The sequence below is a fragment of the Amphiura filiformis genome, chromosome 3, assembly GCF_039555335.1.
Source record: "Amphiura filiformis chromosome 3, Afil_fr2py, whole genome shotgun sequence".
NCBI lineage: Eukaryota > Metazoa > Echinodermata > Ophiuroidea > Amphilepidida > Amphiuridae > Amphiura > Amphiura filiformis.
Window position 1 is genome coordinate 362681 of NC_092630.1, and position 27061 is coordinate 389741.

At 35.6% G+C, this 27061-nt stretch overlaps 1 protein-coding gene across 1 annotated transcript; it reads left to right on the plus strand.

Moving 5' to 3' along the window:
• The first annotated feature begins 3377 nt into the window (after positions 1 to 3377).
• LOC140149320 (uncharacterized) lies at positions 3378 to 4286 on the plus strand. Its single transcript, XM_072171586.1, has one exon. It carries the CDS (start codon positions 3378 to 3380, stop codon positions 4284 to 4286), a length of 909 nt encoding a protein of 302 aa, XP_072027687.1.
• Positions 4287 to 27061: the final 22775 nt, after the last annotated feature.

Genomic DNA, 27061 nt, shown 5'->3' on the forward strand with positions numbered 1-27061 from the left:
ACGACAGGCAGGTCCAATATTTTTATCGTAGTATATTGGACCTGCCTGTCGTCTATCACACGGTAGAGGATAGGCAAAATAAAAATTCCTATCGTTTATTCTCTAATTCCACAATTATCCTTCACAGCCAGGATCAGCTCCCCAAGTTTCGTATGGGTTTAATACAATGAGACAATTAGCAGTGAGTTCCTTGTCCATTGGAATTTCAAGCTAACCCAATTTTTAACACCAAAGTGTACTAACCACCGCCAGGGTTTGAAACCGCAACCTCTTGCACTAGTCTAGTGCCTTATCGATTAATTTGACTGCTTCTGTCAAGCATTGTGTCAATTTATTATGAATGAATTGTGTCAATTCACGGGCCCGATGCATGGAATTTAATACTGGTGCGGTGCTCGCAATAATTATACGATCCAATTCGAGCGCAGCGTCTAACGTCGTGGGGTCCGCTTAGGGCCCCTTGTCATTTTCAGTGAGCATGTGCATATTTCACTGATCGCAATATTGAATCATGCGCATAAAGTTAATTGTGTAGATAAAGTTAATCGCGCACAGCATACACACGTACAAGGGCAGTTTGTTGGCACATTTGCGGTCACGCAATCGCTTAAAATTATTGACGCCACTACCGAACTTGGAAGTGAATCAATGTATAGTAAATTGCTGTGAACATACAAAGCGTGCACTTTGTTAACACCGGCTACACGGCAGAAGTCATATACGCTCTCGATCATCAATAGTTTACTTCCAGCAAAATAATAAGGAGTTTGTAAATCTAGCATGTCTAGGCCTAAGGCCACACTGAACAATCATTGCATGTGCGTCCGTGGAGTTGGATGCATAAATTGTTTAGTGTGGCCTTATAGGGCTTAGGCCTAGATTTTTGACAAACTCCTAGTTTGCCAGCCCATAATAGATCTGCCCAAGTGCCCAATACACTTTAAAAGAATATTTAAATTATCACATCCAGTTTCAGTTCATGAATTTTCAGTAAGCTTATCGAGTGATGATCATTCACATGCCACAGACTGTGCAGAGAGGCATCAGCCCAGATCGTGTCCGAGCTTAGCTTTGGATCTCAATATCAAGTAGGCCTAAGCTTATTATAGGCCCTACATGTTATACGGGCCAGGTAAAGAACCAGACCAGCAGCGACCGTTACACCCGTGGCCGTGTCCTGGGCAGCTCTGCCTCTGGGCCTGGCGAACTCAATGACCAACCAAGCCGGGAATTTCCCGTCAGTCATAAAGATTATTAATTCGAACTTTGATTTCGAAATAGAAAATACGCCGATTATCGTCAGTGATTTGAAAAAATATATAATTACAAGCATTTTGGTACTTGGGAATAGACACGGACCTCACAACCACACAACAAACGCAATCTAATCAAAACAACCTTCGTCAACTACCTAAGCACAATGACAAACTTCTCAATGTCCGATTATGGAACGCTCGTTCTGTACGCAAAAAAACCGTGTCGATTTGCGAAAACATCATCTCCAACGATGTCGACATATTTGTGTTAACTGAAACGTGGTTAGCCGAAAATGATCCAGTTGTAATTCGTGAGTTGCGTCCAGAAGGGTACTCGTTCTTAAATTTTCCAAGGAAGAATAATGATGAGCACGGTGGCATCGGAATCATTCACAAGGCCAATCTTAGTATTCAGAGGTCTCAAACTGGCATTGACACAACATCGTTTGAACATGCATGTGTGGTTATAAAGAAAGTTGGTATAAGAATTGTCTCTGTGTATCGACCAACTCCTTCAAAAGTAAATGGTCTGAAATTGAGTCAATTTCTTGAAGAGTTTGAGACATTCCTAAATGAGATCAGCCTGGCTCCAATCAAGACAATTGTGTTGGGAGATTTCAATGTCCATGTGGACGAACCATCTCACCCTGGTACTGCTCGCCTCACTGAAACCTTATCTGCAAATGGCTTTCACCAACACATACGGGAACCTACGCACATAGCAGGACATACCTTAGACCTTCTAATTTCCCGTCCTGAGGACAATTTGGTTTCAAATTCTAAAGTTCTGCCAAGCCTAGGTTCAGACCATTTTTTGATCAGTTGTTTGATTAACAGTGAAAAACCTGAGCCAATTAAGATCACTTGTACCTTAAGAAATACCAAAAACATAGATAAATTGGCTTTTTCCAAAGATCTTTCTTTGCAGTTCGGTGATCTCGACTTTAGTGGGAGCTCGGTTGACGAGATGCTTGAGCAATTTGACTCCTCAATACTTGGTGTGTTGGATTCTCATGCACCTTCTCAACAGCGCTCGCGTAGAGTCAGGTCCCGATCTCCGTGGTTCAATGAAGACATAAATCACGCTAGGCGTGAACGAAGAAGGTATGAAAGGAAATGGTTAAAGAGTAAAAGTAAGGACGATCTTGATACTTATGTTGAACAAACAAAAGTTACAAATAGACTTATAAATCGTGCCAAAGAAGATTATTATAAAGAAAAACTTGATGGTTCAAATAATAAGAATATGTATCAAACTTTGAACAAGTTGCTGAACAACAGTGATAAACAATACCCTGATTGTAGTTCTGTTACAGAGATGTGCTGCTCTTTTGCAACGTTCTTCAATGACAAGGTTGTTAAGATTCGTCAAAACCTTGATGAAATAGCTGTTTCTGATCAAAATGACCATGACATTGAACGTTGTCCAGCGAGTAGTACTTCTCTCCCTGTTTTTCACTGTGTTACAGCAGAAGATGTGTCTAAAATTATTATGTCAATTGCAAACAAATCATGTATTCTGGATACCATGCCTATATTATTGTTTAAGGAAACTGTTGATGTGCTTGCTAAACCACTGACTGACATTATCAACAAGTCCTTCAGCAGTGGCGTTTTCCCAACAAAACTACGCGAGGCGGTAGTGACTCCTATTTTAAAGAAACCCACCCTGGACAAACAAATTCTGAAAAACCACCGTCCAATCTCTAATATCAGCTATGTGTCCAAGATCATGGAAAAAATTATGTGCGCCCAGATAAAAGACCATCTTAAGCACAATGATCTTCAAGAACGTATGCAGTCTGCATATAGGGAACTACACAGTACTGAAACGGCACTTCTGAAAGTGAGAACTGATCTTTTGAGAGCCATTGATGAAAACAGAGCCGTTGCGGTCGTGTTACTGGATCTTTCCGCCGCGTTTGATACGGTCGACCATCTCATCCTGTTGAATCGTTTTCGTATCACCTTTGGCATTCACGGCACGGCTCTCGATTTAATCAGTTCTTACCTTCAGAATCGATCGTTTCGTGTGTCTGTGTAGGGGACACAGGATCTACAAATCAAGCTCTTCGTTTTGGGATCCCACAAGGCTCAGTTGTTGGGCCACTCTTCTTTACAATGTACACTTGTGAAATTGGTAACATTCTCCGGAAACATGACATCAATTATCATATGTATGCGGACGACGTCCAGGTGTACTTGTCATTCGATCCTAAGCTTGAAGGAGACGCGGAGAGGGCAGTTACGAGGATATCATCTTGCATCGACGAAATCAGTGACTGGATGACCAGAAACAAGCTGAAACTCAATCATGAAAAAACTGAATTCTTTATTGCATCGTCAACTCACAACAGCATATTTATCAAAGACATTTCTATCACCATCGGGAACAGTGTTATCTTGCCCTCGTCGACAATAAAAAATCTTGGTGTTGTATTCGACAGCACAATGTCGATGACTGATCATGTAAAATCCACCATCAAAACAGTCAATTTTCACCTCCGGAACATTTACAGAATACGTCGCTTTATCACAGTCGATAGTTGCCATCACCTCGTCCGGTCACTGATTTTGTCACGCTTAGATTATGCTAACTCATCACTCTATGGCATCTCAGCAAAAGACATGAAGAAGTTGCAAACATTACAGAACAGGGCGGCAAGAATTGTCTTCAGATCCAACAGAAGGGTACCATCCGCGCCACTCCTCAGAGAGCTCCACTGGTTACCAGTTAATGCCCGGATTATATTCAAACTCATGCTATTCGCTTTCAAAAGCTTTAACGAACATCTTCCAGCTTACTTGGCCGACCTCCTTATTCAGTACATCCCGCGCAGATCTAATTTAAGATCAGGTGACGACGCACATCTTCTCAACATCCCTCGTACCAGCCGGGCTGCTGGTGACAAAGCTTTCCATGCAGCTGCTCCGCGTCTCTGGAACCATCTTCCTGCTCATATTCGTCAATGTAACACCATACAAAGTTTCAAGAAATCTCTCAAATTTCACCTATTTCCAAAATACTGAGTTCTCCGCCTTGCGTAGTTTCCTGGTTTTCGCGTTATGTTTTTAATAATGTATATTTTGCTTCATTGTATGAGTGTTTTATGATTGTAACGTAAGATGGTAGAGTAAGATTTTAGATTAAGATAGTATCATTAAGTCATTTCTTGTACAGCGCTTTGACCTGTTTGATAAGGCGCTTAATAAGTGTCATTTTATTATTATTATTATTTTATGTTAACGAATTCAAATTCATAAAAGAAAGGCAGGCAATATATTTAATTGTTTTTAATAATTGAAGGTAATATTATTGATCATGGCTGATTGTGCGTGTACGCATTACGCACAGCTCAGAAAAAACAACAAACTTAGGGTGTGAATTTGCCGTATAAAACAACCAATTTGTATAAGGTTAGGGATACAAATTTCATTTAGGAAGCGTCTAACACATGGGAAAATATCAACGGCGGCGATCTCGGAAAAAAGGTGTTTTGAGGGATTTTGTAAAACGCGTCGGTGAATGCGTAGTCAAAATGTTCAAATTTTTACGGAGATTAAACCTTTTTTTCTCCATCAAGTGAAAACTTGATTTGTTTCAGTATAATGGAACTTCTAATCATATGTTTATCTCTTTAAAAAAATATGTGAATTTGAATAAATCAAATTCTTTCATGGTAAAATAGCCAATGTTTTGGTGCGCGCTTCGGCACGAAAATACGGGCCCTTTAAATTTAAAAAATATGACGTCATTCAAAGGTCACGTACGGTAAAATAAACCGGAAGTAGATGAAGTTGCCGTCGTACTGACTAGTACTAATAGGTAAAAACGAGACTTAAATGCACTTAAATCAACTTTGTTCCATTTTAATGCTTTCAATGCATATTGAAATATTGCAGTTCCTGCAATATTACCTTCTATCCCTTTTACTTTTATTTTGAATTTAATAACACTTTACAATCAGGATAAGCCAGGCTTTTTTTCGTAGACAATTGAGCCTGAAGTCGGAACTTGCTGAATATGGATAAGAAGATAAGATGCTAACCTACTCCCATTTAGTTTGCTGTATATTATACCCATATGACGTCCATTGGTCTCAGGAAAAATTAATGATTGATGAAAACAGGATGACGGGCGAGAACGGTCGATAATTTTAAATAATATTTATTCCAGTTACTATCATGTTTTATTCCAGTGTTTGTCGCTCAAAAGGAAAATAATGAACCACTACGATTTCAAGAATCCAAATATTCTAATCCAAATATTAACTGACCTCTTTTTGGACGACCGTGCACTTTATAAATCGCTGCTCTTACAAAACAATCAAATGAAGGGGTGGGTGTAATATAGTCCTAACCCTCGCCTATTTTTCAACCGACAGTTGCGTTTAAAAAATATTTGAAAAGCTGGTGTTTAGTTCATTCTCAAAAAGAAATCATCTGATCATTGCGCTTATCAACACGATGTGTAACTGTTATATAATCAGGAATATCAATAATTATCTAAGATATTGCATTTACAATTAGGTTTAAACGAGTCACTTCTATTTTGATGGTTAACACTATATTGCACCAACATTTCAGTGCAGTTTCTCAGATCATCTAGAAACACTGAAAGCTGAATCTCTATTTGAAATCACTGAGAACATTTTCTTTACATCCCAAACTTTTAGATTTGTCATTTTCTTATAAGAAATATCCAATTTATTTAGCGTTTCCAAGGTCTAGAAAGAAGGTACAAAAACAACAATATTAGTACATGATCTATTGTGCAACATAGTGCTAACCCTCAAATTACAAGTGGCTGGTTTCAAATTAGGCCTAATAATTGCACAAATAATTCCAGCAACTCACATTATCTGTTGCAAAACCAACGTACTTTATGCGTATGTACTTAATGCATATGATTTCACCACTATGTGGTCAAAAATGGTTTATCTTAAAACCAGCAATATGTGTTTTTTGGAGGCTTAGGACTATATTACACCCACCCCTTCAAATATTTGAATTAATCAACTGCAATGTACTTCAATTTCTCGATTAAGAGCTCGTATTCTTTAGAGTAATACTGCATAGATAATGGCATAGGAGAGGCATAAAAGAAGCCATTTCAAATTTGGGAACGCATTGAGCAACCGTCATTGAACAAGAAAGGGGGACTCCGCTTCAATTTATCTCATGCATGGGACCGGGCCATCGGGTCGATACCTAGCCGTCTATCACGTGACCAGTCCAACGGGTCAGTTGCCTGATGAAGTCTGGTGGTTCCAGACGTAACGTCGCAATAGTTGCAAAAAGTAAGTTCCAGTATTAGATTTAATTCCGAAACTCTGTTTGAAACTACTGGATGACTAAGAACATTCACTCAACTGCATAGATATAAAGGCTGTTGGGATGTGTACTGCATGTTTAAAAGTACACATGCAAGTAAAATACGTAACTGGCGGAGAGCAATGCGAAGCAGCAGCACGTTTACAGACGCCGTTACCCCTTACACTCTCTGCTATCCTGTCCTTTTTACTCGCCTTTGGTAAAGGAGAATGTAAATAAAATATAATACACGGCGCTATATTTACAAAACCACCACTTTAAAAGGTGTCAATAGGATGATACCGATGCTAGGCCGTGTAACAGAAGAAGTGAGTTCTAACGATTGACTAGAGAAAGATTCATACTGCAGTTACTGTCCGTTTTCCTATACACAATACACAGTGCTCTCACCATTGACGCGTGACCCCTACAAATGATCTACGTTGGAAGAATGGGCACTTGCCTAGTTAACATCACTGTGTGAAAAATAACCAGCCAATATGTTAGCTATTCTCCAAACTTCTAGCAAATATATTTCTCTAACATGACCTAAAATTACAGCTAGGTTAGATGTTCAGAAATAGTCGCACTTTTGTAAAATATGAGTGAGGGCAAGGCATAGCTAGCCAACTCCCCGTGTTAATTGAATGGAGATTTGACCGAAAATATTGGTATCGGACCGCTCACTTCTGAAGGATGCCACAAAAAACGGTACAAGCTACATTTTAACTATTCTCTGGCAATCATCATGATGAGTTTCTTATATAGTATGCTGAAATTGGGTACTGTAGGTGATTGACAAATGGTCGCACTTTTCTGATAAATAAGTGACAGTGAACATGAAATATCAGCGCCCATAAACCCAAGTTAGTAGCTAGTTAGTGGAGGCCGTCACGGGACTGATTATTGATTATTGAAGTGCCTTATTAATAGATACGCACGATTTAGGGCAAGAAAAAACAAACCGGGACACTTTTGGAGACATCATCATCATCATCATCATCATCATCATCATCATCATCATCATCATCATCGACATCATCATCATCATCACTTTCTACATTTTTTCTAAACAACATAGGGCCTACCGTTTTAATGAGATTTTTTTCTTGAAATGCATGTAACTATAATTATTGTTTAGAGCGTGATGAAATAAAACATCACGATTTTCATCACAAAACAAATATAATGCATAAGAAATCGTTTGTTTTAGAGCGTGATGATGAAATAAAACATCACGATTTTCATCCCGAAACAAAGTAATACATAAGAAATCAATTTTTCGTGAGTGATGAAATAAAACATCAAAATTGTCATCACGAAACAAAGTAATACATGAGAAATCGTTTGTTTTAAAGCGTGATGAAATAAAACATCACGATTTTCATCACAAAACAAAGTAATAGGCCTACAAAAGAAATACATTTTTCAAGAGTGATTGAATAAAACATCACGATTTTCATCACGGAACAAAGTAATACATAAGACATCGTTTGTTTGATTGCAATCAACCGCGACAGTTCGTCTCACACACATAACAATGCACTGCGATCAAATAGGTTGATGACAACATTTGATTGAATGGACTGCACTGCGCCATGATTACGTGCACCGGTTCAAATCCTTTGTTTGGAGCCAATCAATAATTTCACGTACAGCCTCTATGCAAATTAGAGTTTACACACGCTGCAGCTGGGGTAATCGACCGAAGCTTGTTGCCGTTAGTGATCAAATGCATGAGCTTATTTGCTTTACTGAATCGATTTACTGGATTAATTTCCTGTTAACTGGGTTTAATGCCACAAAGGTCGAATCGCCTTTGCCATGGACCATGACTGCATCATGTTCGCCTCAGGTGAAGCAACGTGTCGTTGTCAGGAACTATAGACGAATCCAAGTAGCCAAGTCATGGTCAGGATTTGGTCGGACATCTTTGGGTAGCCGTTTGCACCAACCTGGTGTTTTGAGCGCCACATTGTGCAAATAAAAGCACTCATCACCTGTGTATGTCTGCAATCATAGATTGAATACAATACCGCTTTTTTCAAAGATACTTATCGTACAGGTGTGAGTGATCAGAATGATATGGTTCAATGCATAGATACCGCGTGTAGTTAATCCGAATATTATGTCACTTCAACAGCGAATAGACCATGTAAGCTCATGTAAAAGCTGTGTGTTTTGCCGAAGGGAACTGTAGGGCATATTGTGTTGTAATCATTCTTTTGTCTACCTTTGTTTTCGCGGAAGTTGTAAAACGGGTGATGGAATGCAGTTTAAAATTTCCGCCAAGGGCGAATCATTTCACATTTTGGGTGCATTGTAGCCGACGGCTACCCAACTAAAGGCTGCTAGTCAGGTGTAGGAGTGCATGGATTTGGATTCGTCTATAGACAGGTTGTTTTTTATACGTGACCGATTTTTTGTGTGTAAACATGCGAAAGGTTCCGGCAAACCGGTCTTGCCGGTTTCTAGCCTGCTATGGGACGTTGCAAACTGCAGGATTTAGTATATCGGATGTTCCCATCTACGTACAAATCTCCACAGAATAAGATTGTCATGATAATCTGATCCTCGAAGACACTTCCAGAAACAGGTGTTTAAATCTCGAAGCACTTGATTCCATACATACCATCTTCAACATAGCTCAGGTATAGAATTCTTTTCGTTTATCAACACACGTGCAAGCGGCAAATTATAAACAATGCTTGGGTTTTGTCAACATTAATACATTGTGTGATATCATTCAGTTATGCAGAGAGAGGTTAATATTATGCCATATACATACACATCTCTACAGAATAAGATTGAGAATCTGATCCTCGAAGACACTCCCAGAAACAGGGTTTTTAATCTCGACGTGAAGAACTTGATTCCATAGCATCTTCAACATAGCTCAGGTATAGAATTCTTTTAGTTTATCAACACACATGCCCATACAAACATGGATGTTCAAAGCTTGGGTTTTTTCAACATTAATACATTGTGTGATATCATTCAGTTATGGTTATGCAGATAGAGGCTAATATTATGCAAGTTTTACACCACTTTTACGTTACATGACATAAGCTTAAGGGGGTTTGTGGATCATGAATAAAAATCTGTGCGTGAAATGAATGTGTGCGTTGAACAAGTGTGATGAAAGTAGGCTTATATTAACAGAAGGAACAGGAGACTAGTGTTAAGGTTAGCAACTATTCTAAACTGTTGCGTTTTGGTAGTTCACAGCATCTGGCGAATGGTAGTGAGTTTTGGCAAAAATTGCATTGATTATTTCATAGCGAGCGTGTAGGAAAATTCAATTATCACAGATATACTTTTGTAGGTCCTGTGGTTCTTGTGTTATGTTGTAAAGAGGGCTGAAACAACAACAATTTTGTTAAACGTACATAACTCATTAACAGCAATAAATCAAACACGTGTATGATTTGTAGAATGAACTTTTGCAAAACATTTAAAGTGTTATATTTCAATAATAAATTGATTTAAATAATGAAAATCGATTTTTTTTTTTTTTTTTTTTTTTTTTTTTTTTTTTTGCTGCTTCGACCAATAATACGTCGTGTACCCTTAACTCATCTACAATACAGAGATTCTCTATAGAATTATAGTGCTCCTCTACAATTACAGAAAATTGAAATAAAATAATTGAATTGTCATTAGAGATTTGTTTAACATTTTGGCCCAATTTACTTAAACACAAAATGGTTACAAGCCATTATTTGGTTAAGCATCTGAGTCTTATTGATTTAGTTTGCACGTGGGAATATCCCTACAGATGGATGGCTGACTGGCAGGGACACAGCTTTTTGAGGCCATGTGTGACTGGCTGCTTCAATAACAGATAATGTGTACAGACAATGGTGCACGTGGCTGGTTCAGTGTACCAACTGCGAAACACAGCCTTTATAATCGCTTGCTTTAAATATTATTGGCTTCGTGCATTGAAGATGAACTGGCTCGACATTTCTGCGAAATTCACTTTAGCATCCCCAACATCACCAAATTGTATTTCAAACTCAACTTTACACTGATGCGTCACATATGGTAAAAAATGAATCCACAGCTAACACTTATTAAAATAAACAACATCACCATATTGTATGGGAAGATAAGAAGGTACAAAACTACTCAATATACTGATATAATCTGAAGATATAGTGAATAAAGCGGGGATAAAGCGGCTCTAAACAAATTTGTCAAACAAGAACCAAGCTAATGCTTTTCTGGTAATATAAATAGTAAAAGCACTTTTGTTTTGTTCTGACTACCAATAAACGATGCAATAAAATATATTATGTCTGTCAAGGTCACCATTGCAACTTCTAATGATAAACTTAATATAAAATTGAGTGGAAGTGCTCCCCCTTTGGGATACATACGAACTAGGCAGATACTATAACAGAGAGATAGAGAGAAAGAAATTCCTTTGTTGCAAGCATTGAACACGTGCAATACATTACTTGTATGAACCTTACAACATTTGTGTTGATCAATGATCATTCTGAATGTAGGTACTATAAGTAGAAACACCGAAGGCAATTTTAATAAAATGTTTCATTCTCTGAGACTCATTCATTCGAAGATAAAATATCTTGGTACATGACAAAAATAAGGCATCTCAATTCAATAGCTACGCAAAGTGTGAGCACCCTGTATACTACTGTCAACGAAGATTAAAGTAAAGCAGTAACCATATTTGGTGTATTCTCCGGAGCAGGGAGGACAGGATGTTGATAATATAGTTACCAATCCCTGGGTACTGAGAGATATATTTCACTGCACTTGGTGAAAAAAATCAGATACTGAGATATGATATTGTGTTGTATATATTGTGAAGATTAATGATCACCATGATCACGCATGGAAGGCTCCCTTTCATTATCTGTAAATTCATAAAGCATGTCATTATTTGTATAATACATTCCAATTAAACGTATACACACATTACATTTCAAGATTGTTTCACATGACATTCCTGGCTTTGGTAAAAGCACCTTACGATGGGCTCGATGGACATGCGAAATACAAAGACACGCATGCACTCCTTCTCAGACACACTCGCACCCCATTGAGAAATTAATGTGTATTAATACATATTCAGTTTAAACTCAGATATGTGGTTATAATGTGTATTGTTATTTTGTTTTTGTTACAAAAAAAAATGAAAAAGAAAAAAGAAAGACACTTGTTATCCCTTGCTCACAAGCTACGGCATTGCTTAATTTACAAACCTTAAAATGATGATATCTACAATATCGACAGTAAGTGTGATTCAGATACGTCAATATTTAGGAGATTTATGGAGCTTTTTATCCATCATATAAAAACAAAAATGTACGATTATTGATCAGAATAAATCTCAAGATCACTTCCCAAATAATAATGTAATAGATAGCACCTCTGTTTACCACCTGTATGCTTATTTTCTCGAATGCTTCACGTCATTCCTAGCTCCTTACATCAGCCACAATATTAAAAGTCATTATTTTGTCCATAGCTTTTATGGTGGCAAAAGCTTTCAATGGCTTTCTGAGGGTTACTGCTTAGCCTCGTGTCGTTTGTACTTGTACTTTCAAACTGCTTTTCTGGCTTAGTGGTATATGTACCAATGCACGCACAAGACGTACTTCTTATATACATTTTGCGCTTCGCGTAGTGAAAAAACAGGAAAGGAGGAAAAGAACATTCCAGGTTATTCCATCCAAAGTTTCCCCAACTCCATCATCTGTTGGGTTTGGAGATAATGTAGTTACATCTGACATTGATATATCATATGTGTTCAACAGCCATTTTGCAAGTGTTGCAACTAATTTACTTAATGAAAGTGATGAAAGAAATAATGATGTAAACAATGTTAATAATATTGCTGATGTTAATGTGTTACATACATGCGATGATCTTAAAGTTAAACCTGTTCTTAATATGCCATGTATTTCATATGATTTTGTTGACAGAGAAATTCGCTCCATGAGCAGGTCTGGCTACAGGTCTGGATGATGTCAGTTGTAAGATACTAAAACTGGCTCGCCCAGTCATTGTAAAACGTTTAGTTTATATTATGAATCTTTCTTTGTCAAAGGGTATTTTTCCTACTTTGTGGAAAGAAGCCAAAGTAATCCCTTTGCATAAAGGAGGTGATCTTGATAACACCAATAATTACAGGCCTATTTCCATCCTGCCTGTAATAAGTAAGATCATTGAAAGGGCTATGCATAATCATGTTTACTCTTTTTTAAATCGAAATGGTATTTTGAATGTTCATCAATCAGGCTTTCGTCCTGGTCATTCTACCGAAACTGCTCTTGTTGATATGGTTGGCGATTGGCTTACGAGCATCAACAACGGTAAAATGACCGGTGTTGCCTTTATCGACCTTAGAAAAGCGTTCGACACCGTAAATCATGATATTTTGCTAAGAAAGCTCCACGATATTGGAGCATCTGAAGATACAGTTAAATGGTTTGCTTCATATTTGTCTTGTAGGAAGCAAAGAGTTACTTTTAAGGGTATTGTTTCTGATTCACTTGAAATGAAAGTTGGTGTTCCCCAAGGCAGTATATTGGGCCCATTATTATTTCTCATTTTTATCAATGATATGCCAAATATAGTATCACATGGGAAAATATCCATGTAAGCAGATGATACCACGCTGTCTGTAAATGGCACTGATACTGATATTATTTCTAAAAAGCTCAGTGAAGATCTTTCTGCAATTAACATGATTAAGGCATGGTTAAATGTTAACAAGTTGTTTCTTAATACTGAAAAGACAAACGTTATGCTCATTGGTAGTGAGCCTAAGTTACGTAATGATAAATGTTCTGCTTTTTCAGTTACCATTGATGATTGTCAACTTGAAAGAGTTCATAGTGCCAAATGTCTTGGTGTAAAGATTGATTCGAAATTACTCTGGCACAATCATGTTAACTCTGTTATACAGAAGCTTTTTTGTAAAATAGGACTCTTAAGACGTCTTAAAACATTTCTTGACGTACGCACTCTTAATGTTTTATACAAAGCTCTTATTCAACCGCAGTTCGACTATTGTAGTGTAGTGTGGTTTGGTCGCTTCAATGAAGATATGCGTAAATTAAGTGTGTTACAGAAGCGATGTGCAAGAATAATATTACGTGCCAATTACCTTACATCTTCTGATATAATGTTTCCTATATTAGGATGGGAATCACTTCCGAATCGTGCAATGTACTTCAAATCTCTGTTGGCCCATTCCATGTCAACTCCAGGGATGTGCACCGCAGCACCTCTTCAATTTTTTTCTTTTTCTGTGTGGTGGTAGATATTGATGAGAAAGTAAAATCCTGAAAATTTGAGCTTCATACTCCATTTCGTTTTCCCGTGGCATCAATTTGAAATTTATGGAGGAGGTCAGCGTAAAAATGTGTCGCAACGCAAGACGACGTTTGGAGGTCCATAAATGTAGAAAGAACCCTTTAAAACTTTGAAAAGTATGTATCCTGGGGTATTTTTTGGTGTAGGAATTCAAATCTGCTATCAGAAAACTTGTAACTCCTTTACTTTCAAAAATATAGGGCCCTCAAAATGCAACTTCGTCCAACCAGGACCAACTTTGGGGGGGTCAGAACTCCAAAAGTAAAAATAATTTTAGCGTAAAATTTTTTTGCCAGTCAGAGCCCTTTGGTAGGACATTACTCTTATCCAATATTGAGCATATTAGAATACATTTAGCTGAGATATTACATGTTCTTGGACAACATTTCTGAAAACCACTTGATTTTTAGGTTTGCCTTTGAGTTGTACACATTTTGATTTTGCCCCCTGAAAACCAATGTCAGAAATTTACCCCAGGATACATACTTTTCACAGTTTTGAAAGGGTTCCCTTTATACATTTATGGACCTCTAAACATAGCTTTCGCGTTGAGACACATTTTTACGTTTGACCCCTACTCCATAAATTGATGCCACGGGAAAACGAAATGGAGTATGAAGCTCAAATTTTCAGGATTTTACTTTTCATCAATATCTACCACCACACAGAAAAAAAAAGAAAAAATTGAAGAGGTGCTGCGGTGCACATCCCTGAGTTGACATGGAATGGGCCTGTTAATGTTTAAATTCTATACGATATGGCTCCACAGTACCTAATCAACAGGTTTTCTTATATACATGAAAAGCATAATGTTAACACCAGACAAGCTGCGACAAATTTATTGGCTCTACCGCCTTGCATGAATGGTTATGATACTGAATATTTTAAATCATCTTTTTCATACAGTGGGGTTGAAGTTTGGAACAAGCAGAGTAATGAATTAAAAAGCTCAACAAATATGCAGACTTTCAAGCAAAGATTCAAGTCCTAAAATTTTGTGCATATACTTGTAAATGATGTGTTTTTATTTACTTTGAAAATTGTATGTATTTTTGTATTTTAAATATGTATCTAAGAGTTGTATATACTATATAAATTGTATGTTGATAATTGTTGCTTTTAAATTAAAAATGTGTAGCAGGGCCCCATGTTAGACCAACTACAGGGTTCAAAAATAATAACTCCCCCCCTACAATTACAAAACATTTCTTTGCATAACTTATCATACATTTGGTTGATTTGAAAAAATTAAAAACCTGTGAATAGAGGAATCTTTTTGCTACCCTCCCAATTTTCTTCTTTTTGAAAATCATTTTTGTTGGTCATAAATTATCACATTTTCCAAAAATGATGCTTTCAGAAAAAGTTGCACTTTTCAACATCCTATACATGTAATGTACAAAAACGTTCTCGATATCAACGTGATCAATGTTTTGAATGATTTAATTGTTAGTTTATTTTCTTAAATTTATGTATCCAATTACTCAGTCACCCATGCAATCATCTTTCAGTATAAAACAATGATTCATTGACATGAATTTTGACATGAATGGGATTTTCAGTCGGTGTTTCAAAATTGGTAAAATCACTATAGGAGTAGAAATAAGGTTTGTAGTGTGATGCTTATTTCTTTCGTTGGCTAGAAGAGATGACAAATTTATTTTCAAAGTAGACTGAAACAGTTGCAAAGATCTATAACAACGGCTCTCTTGAATAAAGGTGTACATGAAAAGGAGAAATAGCCAACAGAGATTGGAGGTTGTAAGTCAGCATCCAGCCAATTAACTGCATGCTCTTGTGGCCACATCATGAGTGTTACACATTTATCCAAGAAAGTCATCATCTTAAATCAAAATGCAAAATGCTTCAACCGACCCAATACAGGTAAATGTTCACCTTTTTTATCAAATGTATGCGTGGAGAGCTCATTTCTCTTTCCTAGTGATTTTACCATTTTTGAAACAACCGCTGTTTAAAACTTCAAAGAAAATCTCATTTTAAGTCAAAATTAAGTTCAACAAATCTTTGTTTTGCACTGAATTATGGTTGCATGGGTGCCTGAAGGATCAGAGACAGAAAGGTGAAGGAAAAAACCAAGAATTAAATCAACCTTAACATTAATATCGAGAACGTTTTGCACATAATGTCGTAAAGTGCAACTTTTTCTGAAAGCATCATTTTTGGAAAATGTGATTATTTTTGACCAAAAATATTGCTTTTGCAAATGAAACAAATTTGGGAGGGTTGTAAAACGATTCCTCTATTCACAGCTTTTTGAATTTTTCAAATCAAGAAAATGTATGTCAAGTTATGCAAAGAAATGTTTTGTAACTTTAGGGGGGGTTATTTCTTTTGAACCCTGTATTTGGCTGAATTGGGCTACCCTGGATAAATACGATTAAAATAAATCAATAAATAAACGAAGCGAGAGAGATTTTATTTCCAAATCCATACGCTCGAATTCATAAACACAATGGGTTTCGTTCCTTGACATTGCACCAACTGCCTTCGAGTGCTTAGATAGTGCTACAATAATGACAACCCAGCAAACATAAAACGTTTTCGACATCATTCGCAAAAGGTTATAAAAGTTTGTCAGAAAACGTTTAAATGTCGGGTTATATAAAGGGTACATTAATGGTATAAAACGTTTTGATAACATTAAATAACATTTGTTGGTAATTTACTGCACAGCAAACACAAATGTTTTAGATACGGCATTTAGGGTCGGAAAAAACCGGACATGTTTTGAAAAGAAACCCTAATACCTCATAATCATTTGTGACATTAAACAATATTCCGGTAATGCGGGATAAAGGAAACACAATACACAAAACATAATTATGAGTAATAATAATATTCAATAATGAGGAATAATAATTATAAGTCTACATTTTAAAAGCATCATAAAACAAGTTTAAAAAATTTCGAGATGCTTACTTCAACTCCCATAAATGAAAAAAAATGAAAATCACATACAGATATTTTTTCCTAGGATTAATATTTCAGATTCTTATAATTTTACTAATAATATTATGAAAAACAAAAGAAATAGAGTTTGAAACCCTAATAAAACAAAGTCAAACAAAACTGGGTTTTTTTTCTAGAAGTTTATTTTCAATTCACATAATTTTCATTTTTCATAATTTCCCTCATAATACAATGAAAAAAAAAATAGATTTACAAATCCTAATAAAACAAAGTCAAACATAAGAATACCTCCTTTTCTACATGCTTATTTTCATTTCTCATATTTTTCCTCATAATACAATGAAAAGCAAAAGAAATAGATTTACATTTACAAATAAAACAAAGTCAAACATAAGAATAAGTTTTTTCTAGATGCTTATTTTCATTTCTCATAATTTTCCTCATAATACAATGAAAAACAAAAGAAATAGATTTACAAATCCTAATAAAACAAAGTCAAACATAAGAATAACTTTTTTTCTAGATGTTTGTTTTCATATCTCATAATTTTCCTCATAATACAATGAAAAACAAAAGAAATGGATTTACACATTCAAATAAAACAAAGTCAAACATAAGAATAACTTTTTCTAGATGCCTATTCTCAATTCTCATAATTTTCCTCATAATACAATGAAAACAAAAGAAATATATTTACAAATCCTAATAAAACAAGGTCAAACATAAGAATACCTCTTTTTCTACATGCTTATTTTCATTTCTCATAATTTTCCTCATAATTCAATGAAAAACAAAAGAAATAGATTTACATATCCTAATAAAACAAAGTCAAACATAAGAATACCTCTTTTTCTACATGCTTATTTTCATTTCTCATAATTTTCCTCATAATTCAATGAAAAACAAAAGAAATAGATTTACATATCCTAATAAAACAAAGTCAAACATAAGAACACTTTTTTTCTACATGCTTATTTTCATTTCTCGTAATTTTCCACATAATGCAATGAAAAACAAACGAAATAGATTTACAAATCCTAATAAAACAAAGTCAAACATAAGAATAAGTTTTTCTAGATGCTTATTTTCATTTCATTTATAAATCTATTACTTTTGTTTTTCGTTGTATTATGAGGAAAATTATGAGAAAAGAAAATAAGCCAGTCAAAAAAGAGGTATTCTTACGTTTGACTTTGTTTTATTATAGGTCTGTCACACTACGACGGACTGGGTTAACGAACATCACCGTATACAAAAATATTTTATCCGGTGGAAAAATCACCAGTCCGGCAGGAGATTCGGTGGGATTTGTGGTCCGATTCCCGTTCGTCTCTCTATGCGTTGTGGCCGCTAATAATCCTGCAGGCGTCTTATATACGATCGTTCAACGTCCGACAAATGACCGGATTTGGGGGTCCGATTCCCGTTCGTCTCTCTATGCGGTGTGGCCGCTAATAATCCTGCAGGCGTCTTATATCCGCTCGTTCAACGTCCGGCAAATGACCGGATTTGGGCTTCGATTCCCATTCGTCTCTCTATGCGTTGTGGTCGCTAATAATCCTGCAGGCGTCTTATATCCGATCGTTCAACGTCCGATAAATGACCGGTGAATCCGTCCCCATGTTGCACCAGCAGGGACGTCGACCCTATCAGAAAAGTGGTAGAAGAGAGGGTGTTTGAGAGGGTTTGAGGCCCCTCAGAGGCAGTGGCGTAGCAAGCACGTTTTCAGAGGGTAAACAAAGTGGGGAAAGACAACTTTTAAGGGGAAAAACTTTGACGAAAATGGTCAAAAAAGGGCTACAAATCTTACATATCAGGGCAACCAGCGTCCGGGGGGCAATAGAGGTAAGAAACCTTTGGACAATGAAGGCCCAATTGAAGCCATTTGTGGATCAATTTTAGCACTATTATTGGATACTATTTTAATTTGAAAAAGCCGCAAATTGGTCAAACGAAAGCCTAATTGAAGAAATTGAAAAGTGTTCACCATTATTGTATATAATTGTTTTAAACATAACACGTGGATGTCCAAAGCAGAAGCAAAAAGACAGACTTGTCCATTTTTTTAAATGAAGGTCCAATTGAACCCATTTGGGCCAAGGAACCACATTTAAGCACTGCCTATAATAATCACAGGCCTATACTTAGGTTTACTACTATCCTGGGCCTACTCAATAACGTACAATTTAACCTTTTCCATGTTTTCTCTTCTTTTTTCTTTCTTGTCAATCACTAAAACTTGTAGGAATTTGATATCGCGTCCTACCATTCAGAAAGTGCCCCTCCCTCAATACATGCATGGGCCTACTAAATTACGTGCAATTTAACTTTTTCTCTTCTTTTCTCTCTTCAATTTTTCTCACTTTCTTTTCTTTTTTTCTCTCCTTTCCCCTTTTTTCTACTTGTCAGTCACTAAAGTACTGGGGGAATTTGATATTGCGTCCCACACCCTTCAGAAAGTGCCCCCCCCCCATGATCGATGCACGTGTTCGCCATAGGCCTACATCCGGCACACGCGCCTGCAAAACCTCCCAAACACCTGCGGTATATAAACGAAAGAATAACGAACAAACCCAGGGTATATATACAGGACAGTACGAACACACATCGGACAACTTCCGAATATGTGTATTCGGCACACTCCGTTTCAAGTTTTGTGCATGCACAAAACTTAAAACGGAGTGTCGACGGACTAAACAAACATCACCTAACACGAAACTCATTTGGCGGATAATAGCAGGACATATGAAGAACATAAAACGAACATTGACGAACACTAACGGATTTGCTAAATACCATCCGTTTCGTATACGGAAGACCGATCCGGTGTAGTGTGACACTAACACGGTCTGGGTCAACGTACATCACAGAATACAAAAATATGCTATCCGGTGGCGAAATCACCAGTTCGGAAGAATACTTGGGGGTGAAAGCCTCACAGGAACGTATTTGCAACGAACACGGGCCGAGTGCAACGAAAAAAGAACGAACATGAACGAAAGGAGAGCGAACAAACTCCGGCAATATGCAGCACCATACGAACACACATCGGATAAATACCGAACATGTGTATTCGGTACACTCCGTTTCAAGTTTTGTGCATGCACAAAATTTGCCGACGGACACAACGAACATCACCTAACACGAAACGCATTTGGCGGATGATAGCAGGACATAAAAAGAACATAAAACGATCATTGACGAACAACAACGGATTTACTAAAATACCATCCGTTTCTTGTACGGAAGACCTATTCGGTGTAGTGTGACAGACGCATTAGGATTCGTAAACCTATTTCGTTTGTTTTTCATTACAAAAGAAATAGATTTACAAAACCTAATAAAACATAGTCAAAGATAAGAATACCTTTTTTAATATGCTTATTTTCATTTCTCATAATTTTCCACATAATACAATGAAAAACAAAAGAAATAGATTTACAAATCCTAATAAAACAAAGTCAAACATAAGAATTAGTTTTTTCTAGATGCTTATTTTCATTTCTCATAATTTTCCTCATAATACAATGAAAAAACAAAAGAAATAGATTTACAAATCCTAATAAAACAAAGTCAAACATAAGAATAACTTTTTTCTAGATGTTTGTTTTCATATCTCATAATTTTCCTCATAATACAATGAAAAACAAAAGAAATGGATTTACACATTCAAATAAAACAAAGTCAAACATAAGAATAACTTTTTCTAGATGCCTATTCTCAATTCTCATAATTTTCCTCATAATACAATGAAAACAAAAGAAATATATTTACAAATCCTAATAAAACAAGGTCAAACATAAGAATACCTTTTTTTCTAGATGCTTATTTTCATTTCTCACATTTGTCCTCATAATACGATGAAAAACAAAAGAAATAGATTTGTAAATCCTAATAAAACAAAGTCAAACATAAGAATAAGTTTTTTCTACATGGTTATTTTCATTTCTCATCATTTTCCTCATAATACAATGAAAAACAAAAGAAATAGATTTACAAAACCTAATAAAACAAAGTCAAACATAAGAATACCTTTTTTTCTACATGCTTATTTTCAATTCTCATAATTTTCCTCATAATACAATGAAAAAAAATAGAAATATATTTACAAAACCTAATAAAACAAAGTCAAACATAAGAATACCTTTTTTTCTAGATGCTTATTTTCATTTCTCACATTTGTCCTCATAATACGATGAAAAACAAAAGAAATAGATTTGTAAATCCTAATAAAACAAAGTCAAACCATGGAAGAAAGAGATAAGAAGGAACCACAACGAACGCATTCACTTTGTCCACTCCCTTTACCGACATTTAATTGACATTGTTATTCATGAGGATTTACTTTGATCAATACCCGCGTTAAATAGGTGATTGGTATTGTATTCCATGTATTTGCATGTCTTCTGGAGCGTGTGTGAAGGATGATTTGAACTAATGACCTTCCGTGCAAGCATCCTATAGGATTTTCTCTGGTGACGTGATCATCGGTCATTGATGGCCTACATCTTTTTCTTCCATTTTGCCAAATTTTTCCGAACTTTGATGACTTTTTTCTCAGAGTTGGCAGTCTTTGGCACTGAAACGAGTTAGCTAGTTACGATTATACACATATAAACTATTAAATTAAACAGGTTTTATGTACCGGACTCAACCGGAACATTGTGCATTATTTAAGAACATTTTACATCTATTTTTCATCGAAAAGTCACCAAAATCTTACCTTATTTGCTAAAGATGAAACTCAGCAAAAAAACGGCCGATTTTGATTACCTTTTCGATGTTTTATAGGACATTTTCTACACAACACGATCAAGAAAACAGTTTGACTGTAGATCCCAAAACAAAGCTACTATACATGTTCAGAGCATCAGTGAAATTCCATAATCTTACTTCTGGTTAGCGTTTGTTTGTTCGTGGATGGGTTTGTTATAAATTTTTTCCAGTAATGATTTTGCCAAGCATCGATCGCGGTAAATGGATCATACATGAAAGTAAGTACCATTGATAGCTTTTCTTTTCATGCGTCAATAGATAAGCGGATTAAAACTTGGCCGATCGAAGTCGTTGTGGTTCCTTCTCATCTCTTTCTTCCATGGTCAAACATAAGAATAAGTTTTTTCTACATGCTTATTTTCATTTCTCATCATTTTCCTCATAATACAATGAAAAACTAAAGAAATAGATTTACAAATCCCAATAAAACAAAGTCAAACATAAGAATTAGTTTTTTCTAGATGCTTATTTCTATTTCTCATAATTTTCCTCACAATATAATGAAAAACAAAAGAAATAGATTTACAAAACCTAATAAAACAAAGTAAAACATTAGAATACCTTTTTTTCTACATGCTTATTGTCAAGTCTCATAATTTTCCTCATAATACAATGAAAAACAAAAGAAATAGATTTACAAAACCTAATAAAACAAAGTCAAACATAAGAATACCTTTTTCTATATGCTTATTTTTATTTCTCTTAATTTTCCACATAATACAATGAAAAACAAAAGAATTAGATTTACAAATCCTAATAAAACAAAGTCAAACATAAGTTTTTTCTAGATGCTTATTTCCATTTCTCATAATTTTCCTCATAATACAATGAAAAACAAAAGAAATAGATTTGCAAAACCTAATAAAACAAAGTCAAACATAAGAATACCTTTTTTCTATATGCTTTTTTCATTTCTCATAATTTTCCACATAATACAATGAAAAACAAAAGAATTAGATTTACAAATCCTAATAAAACAAAGTCAAACATAAGAATAATTTTTTTCTAGATGCTTATTTTCATTTCTCATAATTTTCCTCATAATACAATGAAAAACAAAAGAAATATATTTACAAATCCTAATAAAACAAAGTCAAACATAAGAATGACTTTTTTCTAGATGCTTATTTTCATTTCTCATAATTTTCCTCATAATACAATGAAAAACAAAAGAAATAGATTTACAAAACCCAATAACATAAAGTCAAACATAAGAATACCTTTTTTCTATATGCTTATTTTCATTTCTCATAATTTTACACATAATACAATGAAAAACAAAATAAATAGATTTTTAAATCCTAATAAAACAAAGTCAAACATAAGAATAAGTTTTTTCTAGATGCTTATTTTCATTGCTGAAAATTTTCCTCAAAATATAATGAAAAACAAAAGAAACTGATTTACAAAACCTAATAAAACAAAGTCAAACATAAGAATACCTTTTTTCTACATGCTTATTTTCATTTCTCATAATTTTCCTCATAATACAATGAAAAACAAAAGAAATAGATTTACAAATCCTACTAAAACTAACTCAAAATTTTAAGGAATTCAATAGAGGGCGTGAATGTGAGTGAGGCCTGAAAACCTCACACTAAATTGCCCCTAAATCATGACATAGCTGAAATGTTTTACAGAAAACATTTAAATGTCGGTATATATAATGAGTATAAAAACATTTTTGAAAACTTGGTACAAATCATTCTAAACAGAATGTTATTTTGGGGTTGAAAAAAATGTTTGCCCAAAATATTACAATAACGTTTTTAAAATGTTTTCACGACCTTTATATAACCCGACATTTTAATGTTATTAAAACGTTTTCTAAAAAAAAACATTTTAAGAGCATTTTTGTGTTTGCTGGGTGCAAATATTTTAACATAATGTTATTTAAGTGTTGACAAAATATTTGGCCAAAATGTTTGCAAAAATAGTTTACAATGACATTTCGAAAACATTTTAAAAATATTGTTGTAGTGTGTTTTCATACAAAACGTTTTAAAACGATTTCATGACCTTCATATAACCCGACATTTTAATGTTATTAAAACGTTTTTACCTAAACCAAAACCCAAAATATAACTTATTTAAAACGTTTTAAAAACGTTTTTGTGTTCGCTAGGAATGTTCCGGGGGGCACTTCAACTTTGAGGTGACGCGTATGTAGGGCTGTTAAGACCCCTTTTTTCAGCATCGCTGTCACCCAAAGACCCCATATTTTTTACGAACATATGCTCTGTCACCCGAAGACCCCCTATTTTTCTATTTGATCTGTCACCCAAAGACATTTTTCACTGATGTTGTTACTTATTTTGAAAAAACAATGAAATTTGAAGCCATTTAGAACTAGAAATTCGATTTTCGAGGTTTTTTTGGCGCTGTTTCGGCTCTCACCCAAAGATTCCATTTAAAAAAAAGGTCATGTTCTCACCCAATCACCCCATATTTTTTTACATTTTGCTCTCACCGAATGCCAAAAATCATGCTCTCACCCAATGACCCCATATTTTTTACATTTTGCTCTCACCGAATGCCCCTTGGTGCGAAAGTGCCAGCCCTACACCTATATTCATTTCATATAGAAGTGCCCCCCGGGGGGAATGTTCATGATTACGTGTTCGCACGGGGGAGGGGTATGTTTGAAAACATTGCTCTATTTACCTCTAAATCAAATAATGTCTATTTTATGGGATAGCATTAAGGTAACTGCTCGAAGAGCGCACATACCCATTTAGCTAATCAGATTAGCCTTGTAATAACAGAACATAGTCCACCTGGTAGGTTTGGCTTCAAGTATTCCATGAATGGGCTGGTTGACTTGATTATATAATACCACAGATCCTGGACTGTGATAATACACACACACTTACAGGCAATTTGATAAATCATCGCAGATCATGATTGGCTTTATCCTACAGGCAACATTGTAGGTTGATACACTTAGTACGCCAGTAACCATCCTCTATTGTATAGTCGTGCTAAGTCGAAGAGTTGAAATCAGCATAATTCAGAAATACACCTTTTTGCTATAATAATAACTTTTTTCAGTAATGTCGGACAAAAACATGGCACTTCGATATACATTTTAAAAATCCTGGTGCTAAAATTAGGCATGAACTTGTGTCTTTTAGTGTAAGATTTTTAATTTTTATAAGCCTCAACTTCACCCGAAAGCTTTTGGTTGTTGGAATTAACTTTTTAGCGCTTCAAACTAATAAAGTTGGCTATAGAAAGATTTGTCCCACCTCTATAAGGCACATCGAGTGGGTCCATGTATTATTGTTTTGTCAGAATATTAGTTTTGATTTCCCTTTTTTCACTTGTGACTGCCAAAATATCCAACTCGAGACTTCATTTCTAATTTAACCAGCAGAAATAATGGATATTTCTATTGTGGCTTGCAAAATCATCCATCCATGGGTACATACGTGAGTTGATTTTGACAAAATTGGTAGCCGCAATTGAAAAATGGTGCAATCAAATCCGAAATTCTGACAAAACTGTGATATATAGCCCAATATGATGTGCTTAAGAAAGTTGGGAAATATCTTTCATTAGCGACTTATGTTACTTAAAAAACCAAAAAAAGGGGCCCCCCCCCCCCACACACACACACACACAAAAAAAAAAAAGCTCATGGGGCAAGTTGAAGCCTGCGAAAATCGAAAATCTTACACTAGAAGCCTAAATTTCATACCTAAGTTTAACACAGGGTTTGAAAAAATATACAGTACTAAACGTTATAGTTTTTTCCTGACATTTACTGAAGAAAAAATGAAAATTATTGCCTTTCATTCATAGACCACGAAAGTCCAAGCCCGAGGGGGCACTTCAATTTGAAATGGATATACATGTAGGGCTGGCACTTTCGCACCCAGGGGCATTCGGTGAGAGCAAAATATAAAAAATATGGGGTCATTGGGTGAGAGCATGATTTTTGGCATTCGGTGAGAGCAAAATGTAAAAGATATGGGGTCATTGGGTGAGAACATGACCTTTTTTTTAAATGGAATCTTTGGGTGAGAGGCGAAAAAGCTCTACAGAAACCTCGAAAATCGAATTTCTAGTTCTAAATGGCTTCAAATTTCTTTGTCAAAATAAGTAACAAAATCAGTGATAAATGAAAGTTGCTGTTCAAATTGAACTTGTAAGGGCTGACAGATCAAATGGAAAAATAAGGGGTCTTCGGGTGACAGAGCATGTGTTCGTAAAAAAAATATGGGGTCTTTGGGTGACAGCGATGCTGAAAAAGGGGTCTTAACAGCCCTACATACGCGTCACCTCCAAAGTTGGAGTGCCCCCCCGGGTCCAAGCCATAATAATAGTTAAGGTATCGATGCAATTGTCCACAAAGCCACGATTATTTCCAAATCTGTTGAAGCGGTAGTGTTATGGTCACTAAAATGACCCAGACCAAAATCACCTGCTACCGAGTTCACTCAACACTGTTTATTATATCAAATAACTTTGCAAGATGGCTGTCAATCAAATTACAATATAAGGTCATACATGAATTAAACTTAATATTACTACAAAGATTTCTTTTTGCTATGGTTACTTAACTAAGCTTGGAGATCTCGATTGGCTGACTTTCTGATGAGATTCCTGTGAATGTCTCACTTCTTAAGGCCAAGTAAAATAAAAAACATGTATATCGTCCCCTCCCTCCTCGATTTTTGGAGATTTTCAAATATTTTTGTTATTTTTCCTATCTGCTTCCTTACTTTGTTTCTAAAATTGTTGTAATGAAAAGACATGTTTAGAAGTTCTTGGTTAACATTTATAAACACATTGCAAACACTTTCTTCAAGCTAGGGGTAGGGCTTTGGGGAAATAACAAAAGTATTAGGATTTATGATGTGTTGACAAACACATTGCATTTGTAATTTTACACAGAAATGAATGATAAAAAAATAACATAATAACAAATAATAAGGACCTCCCTCGCCGATATTTAAAAAAGGCCGGACGATATACATGTTACCTTTTTTTACTTGGCCTAATCCAAGATCCGGTAATGTTCAAGATACTGTCTACCCAGTGGAAGCTCCTAGTCTACCACAGTCTCAGTTCCAAGTCTTGAAGACTATGTTTTCACTATCCTATAGCTGCTATGACAGTGTCTTCCAAATGGTCTTCTATGTTGACCTTAAGCTCCTCTCTCGGAGATCACTTGAGCAAGCTCTCTGTTCCACTTGACAGTCAGATAACACAATATGTTAGTCCACCAAAATACCACAGTTTGTTGATACAGATATTTCAGTTTGTCACTTCTTTGAGTTGACAAGACAATCAAGCATTATTGGCTTTCATTATCTATCGCCTTTGGCGCATTTTCTTCTCTCCAAGACACAAGAACCGCGAACCGAAGTTTGAAGACTTCACACTTTTACACAACCACTGGCTAACATAAGTTTTACAGAGTTCCC

What these genes read in the sequence shown, in the direction of transcription:
- LOC140149320 (XM_072171586.1), top strand. Translation starts at nt 3,378, where the DNA reads ATGTACACTTGTGAAATTGGTAACATTCTCCGGAAACATGACATCAAT.